Source organism: Pollachius pollachius (assembly GCF_949987615.1).
Source record: "Pollachius pollachius genome assembly, chromosome: 3".
In the NCBI taxonomy this organism is placed as follows: domain Eukaryota; kingdom Metazoa; phylum Chordata; class Actinopteri; order Gadiformes; family Gadidae; genus Pollachius; species Pollachius pollachius.
Window position 1 is genome coordinate 6,700,195 of NC_136936.1, and position 5,787 is coordinate 6,705,981.

Genomic DNA, 5,787 nt, shown 5'->3' on the forward strand with positions numbered 1-5,787 from the left:
CTCACCTAACAAGCAAATCCTCTGGGATAATGCTGAAAATGATATATTAATGTCCACTGTATTTCAGCCAGATCTTCCATCCAGACCATGCATCTCACTCCTGGGTCTTCAGTATTATGCAATACTAAAGAGTGAGATGAGCATTCTGAATCTTCTAATTGACTTAATTGTTGTTCAAGGTTCCCTTTTGACCGTTTTTTCCAGCATTACATTTTTTTACTATCCTATTAATATTATAATGAATACCAGCAACACGACGGTCACAGAATTCATAATCCTTGGCTTCCCAGGACTCAACCCTAAATATGATGGCCTGGTTGCAGCCATCCTCTTTGTCCTGTACTTGATCATTATTGGAGGAAATCTCTTAATTTTGGTGTTTGTCTGCTGTGAGAGGAGTCTCCACAAGCCCACCTATTTAATCTTCTGCCATCTGGCCATGAACGACCTGTTGTTTGGAACGGTGACGCTCCCCAAGATAATATCCAGATATTGGCTGGATGACAGAATCATACCATTTAGCGCCTGCTTCACTCAGATGTACTTTGTCCACTCTTTAGGAGCCATCCACTCCATCATTCTGCTGATCATGGCCCTCGATCGCTTCATCGCAATCTGCGTCCCGCTGCGCTACCCCGCCCTGATTACCACCAAGAATATTTCCATTGTGTGTGTGTTGTCTTGGGCCCTCACATTTCTCAGTATGTCAGGAGTTATGACCCACGCACTCAACTTGTCGTACTGCGCTTCAAATGTCATCATTCAGTGCTACTGTGACTTCATATCCATCAGCAGCCTCGGCTGTGGAAAGGAGGAGGTGAAGTTTGCCATGTCTGTCGCCGTGGGCTATGCCATGTTCAGTCTGTTGCTTCCCCTGGCGTTCATTATTTTTTCATACTTTTCTATTATCATTGTGGCCGTTTTGAAACTGGCCAGAACGACGGAAGGGCGCTACAAAGCCCTATCCACGTGCACGCCACAGATCTTCATAACCTGTCTGTATTACCTGCCCCGCTGTTTTGTCTATGTCTCAAGTTACGTAGGGTTTTCTTTCGGTATCGATTTCCAGATTTCCCTGGTATTGTTGTACAGTCTCTGTCCGGCTGCTGTAAATCCAATCATTTATTGTTTAAAGACGAAGGATATTAAGGAAAATATGACAAATAGGTTGAAAAAAACAAGAATTGGTGTGAGGGTTGAAAGGCCAAGCAAATAATAAAGCAGTAGTACTTAATGTAAAATGTCCAATAATTCAACTTCCACTTGGCATACAAGCACACAATTTTACAATGTAAATACAAATACAGTCTGTTTATTTTTGAAATATTTAGTTGATTGCAATAATTTTGTATACATTACCGCACACTGGTATACGCTGATAAGACGAATTATTTTGTGAACGACACGTTTTGCTGTGGAAAACTGAACCTGACGAAGCAACAACGAAACGCATCGTTCACAAAATATATCAGATTATCAGCATACACAAGTTTGCGGTGATTTTACACGTCTTTGACTTGATATACCATTGTTGACTGCACAACACGGTAACAATTTGGTTATAAATGTATCATCTTCATATATGTAGACATTTAAGGTGAAGCATTTGTTTTCCATAGTGTAGTATTTTATATAGTATACTCCCTGAATAAATTTGTTTTTCTTAGGCCTAATTCAAATAATATTTTATAACACACTCCCAATAAGGTAAATGTAAATTGATGTGGAATATAGCACATTTCTTTGTAGCAAACCCTTTTTATAGGGTACTGCTTCACCTACCAGCAACATTTCTAGCTATTAAGTTGTAACCCCTTTTATGATTCATAAAATATGAACATATGTTTACCTACATGCATAAAAAAAGTAGATTGTCCTTCATTTAAGTCACAACAAAACAATGAATAACCTTATTCATCATATTCTCGTCCCTGCAAAGAAGCATCCTCATCGCCAAAGTAGAAGCTCAACCCAGTTTATTCGCTACCCAGAAACATTAAAGGACTTTGTTAACATGAAGCCTACTGCAAATATATCTGTATATTTACTATTTAGTCAATTTACAGTCTCTTTAATCAAATTTGCTTTTTCCGATACATGTTATATATGAGCAGGAATAGGCTTAGGCCTCTTGCTCAGGGATGCCTTCAGGTGAACTGCAGCACATAAGGGTTTGAGTGGAACACGGAAACATCTACACCCCCTGTGCATATGCTAACAAAATTCACTCACAGAAAACACGTTATTCAAATATGGGTGCATTTTTATAAATAAGGTTAGGCATCGACCTACCTGTTAGGATCTTATACTGAAGGATGTAATAACTAGGGTATAATATCAGTTAAATCTATAAAGAAATGAAAAAAATGTATGATTAACTATAATTCAGCTTTATAGTGCTTGTGGATTCATTTACATATTACTAGCACAATGCAAAAAAAAAAAACCTGAAGCATGCGGCTGATTTAAATCACATTCTTCACACGAGTTATGAGCTAGCACTTATCATTGATCTGGAAGGTAACAATACAAGTGAATGAATATAAACATTCACCCTGGTTCCACGGTCCATCAAGTGAATTAATCAGGTGTTGGTTCCCAAAAAGTGCTCAGTTAAGGTTTGAGTGTGCCCATTATTAATAACTTCCCTGAGTTGAATTGCATTGAATGTGTCTTTATGAAATTATGACTACCACTACTTCTGCCACTTCTAGCATAACTAATGCTAATACTGCTGCCACTATTACTGCATTTGCTACTGCAACTGTAGCTACTGGTAATACTGCTAAAATAACTAGTTACTCTACTACTACTGCTACTACACCTTTGACCCATAATAAACATTAAAATACTTGTACTATAAATATGATCCAATCAAGCTAATTTCTGAGAGAGGTTAGACAATTAAGCCACATGATATATAATATATATAATACCATAATATATTAATGGAACAATATTAATGAGAAAATTTATATAGAGATGTTTGAGTACTTAGGGAGTTTCACTAATAATTCAATTAACTGGAAGGCTGGTTATTCTGGGGATACACACAGGTCTAATGGTGGTTATTACAGAGCTGTTAGGTTGCCAGAGCATAAGTGCTCCGACAGCCTAACAACAAACACAGCGTCCTTGATACTTTGCAACTGATAGTGAGCTAAATAGGCAATATATTATCTATATATATATATATCAACCTTGTTGCTGCTGATATTATCGTTAGCATGATGATGTTAATGAAAATGATCTCAAAGTATTGGTTTCAGTCAGGTACCATTTATTTTAAATGTATATCGTACACTTCTCGTTAGTGTATAATAGGATTAAAGTAATCTCTGAGGGCCCTAAATATGGAGAGCAGTTTGTCAGTTCTGGCCTACTTCAGAAACATGGTGGTGCAACATGGCGGGCTTCGTGGAAGAGCATACGTATATGCTATGTAGATATACACATTTGATCAATAATCTTCATTGATCATTTATTTAAATGTCCAAGGCATCGTGACATTGTCTAGAGCTGCTTGTAGAAATAACGGACTAGAGACAACAGAATTATGTTGAAACATAACAGCAACAAAAGCAGCTCCAACAATTCTTACAAATGTAAGGGAGATAGAAGTATTGACCGCTCTATTTCCTTGTGTCTGTCTAGATACTAGCACTGTTGTACTGTTATTTATTTTTTACTGCATCAGGAAGGGATTTTGTTGTAAGACAGAACATCTGAAAGGGTACATCCCTGTATCCAACATTTCCCATCTGGATGTGCTGAATAAAGGTAATCTTATAAAATCACGGGAACTTACAAAGTTCCCTGCGATTAACCCATGTCAGGAAGTATTAAGAATTTTCTCCATAACTAACACAACACTCTCTACACACTCTGTAGCAAGTTAGCAGTCCTCCTCAGAGTCAGGCGGATGATAACAAACCACAGGATTGGGCTTGTGCTCCAAGGGGAGGAACTTTATCCAATAAGGCTCTCTCATCTAACCAGCAAATCCTCTGGGATAATGCTGAAAATTATATATTAATGTCCACTGTATTTCAGCTACATCTCACATCCAGAGCATGCATCTCACTCCTGGGTCTTGAGTATCATGCAATACTAAAAAGTCAGATGAGCATTCTGAGTCTTCCAATTGTCTTAATTGTCATTGAAGGTTCCTTTTGACTGTTTTTTACAGCCTTACATTTTTTTAATGTCCTCTTACTATTATAATGAATACCAGCAACACAACGGTCAGAATAACAGAATTCATAATCCTTGGCTTCCCAGGACTCAACCCTAAATATGATGGCCTGGTGGCAGCCTTCCTCTTCATCCTGTACTTGATCATTGTCGGAGGAAATCTCTTCGTTTTGGTGTTTGTCTGCTGTGAGAGGAGTCTCCACAAGCCCACCTATTTAATCTTCTGCCATCTGGCCATGAACGACCTGTTGTTTGGAACGGTGACGCTCCCCAAGATGATATCCAGATATTGGCTGGATGACAGAATCATACCATTTAGCGCCTGCTTCACTCAGATGTACTTTGTCCACTCTTTAGGAGCCATCCACTCCATCATTCTGCTGATCATGGCCCTCGATCGCTTCATCGCAATCTGCGTCCCGCTGCGCTACCCCGCCCTGATTACCACCAAGAATATTTCCATTGTGTGTGTGTTGTCTTGGGCCCTCACATTTCTTAGAATGTCAGGAGTTATGACCCAAGCGCTGAACTTGTCGTACTGCGCTTCAAACGTCATCATTCAGTGCTACTGTGACTTCATATCCATCAGCAGCCTCGGCTGTGGCAAGGAGGAGGTGAAGTTTGCCATGTCTGTTGCCGTAGGCAATGCCATGTTCAGTCTGTTGCTTCCCCTGGCGTTCATTATTTTTTCATACTTTTCTATTATCATTGTGGCCGTGTTGAAACTGGCCAGAACGAGGGAAGGGCGCTACAAAGCCCTATCCACGTGCACGCCACAGATCTTCATAACCTGTCTGTATTACCTGCCCCGCTGTTTTGTCTATATCTCAAGTTTGGTAGGGTTTTCTTTCGGTATCGATTTCAAGATTTCCCTGGTATTGTTGTACAGTCTCTGTCCGGCTGCTGTAAATCCGATCATTTATTGTTTAAAGACGAAGGATATTAAGGATAATATGATAAAGAGGTTGAAAAACACAAGAATTGGTGTGAGGGTTGAAAATTCAAGCCAAAAATAAAGCAGTGGTCGCACTTATTGTAAAATGTCCAATAATTCAACTTCACCTTGGCATACAAGCACACACCTTTACAATGTAAATACAAATACAGTCTGTTTATTTTTGTAGTATTTAGGTAATTGCAATAATTTTGTATACTTGTTTCACTGCATGACTGTATTTTATTTAGTATATAAAGAATAACATTTGTGTATACATTAGTATTCCAAACAATTTGGTTAGATATAAACATCTTCATATATTTAGTGTAGTATTTTATATAGTATACTAATTATATAAATACATTCAAGTATCCTTGAATGTATTTTCTTTTCTTAGGCCTAATTCCAATAACACTTTAAAACAACACACTCCCAATAAGGTAAATGTAAATTGACGTGGAATATAGCACATTTCTTTGAAGCAGACCTTTTTTTTAGAGCTTTTATAGCTTCACCTACCAGCAACATTTTTAGCTGTAAAGTCGTAACCCGTTTTATGATTTATATAATATGAATATTTGTTTACCCACAAAATGATGTTTAAAAAAGAATTATTGAGAATGAATTGTCCTTTTTTTAAGTCATAACAAAACAAT

The 5,787-nt window shown here is 37.9% G+C and overlaps 2 protein-coding genes across 2 annotated transcripts; both read left to right on the forward strand.

Moving 5' to 3' along the window:
* Positions 1-238: 238 nt before the first annotated feature.
* Positions 239-1,216, forward strand: LOC307073238 (olfactory receptor 52K1-like; the record flags this gene model as incomplete). Its single annotated transcript, XM_079732942.1, has 1 exon — positions 239-1,216. The coding sequence occupies one exon, from the start codon at positions 239-241 to the stop codon at positions 1,214-1,216; it is 978 nt and encodes a 325-aa protein (XP_079589068.1).
* A 3,007-nt stretch (positions 1,217-4,223) lies between these two features.
* Positions 4,224-5,210, forward strand: LOC307073239 (olfactory receptor 52E8-like; the record flags this gene model as incomplete). Its single annotated transcript, XM_079732943.1, has 1 exon — positions 4,224-5,210. The coding sequence occupies one exon, from the start codon at positions 4,224-4,226 to the stop codon at positions 5,208-5,210; it is 987 nt and encodes a 328-aa protein (XP_079589069.1).
* Between the last annotated feature and the right edge of the window lie 577 nt (positions 5,211-5,787).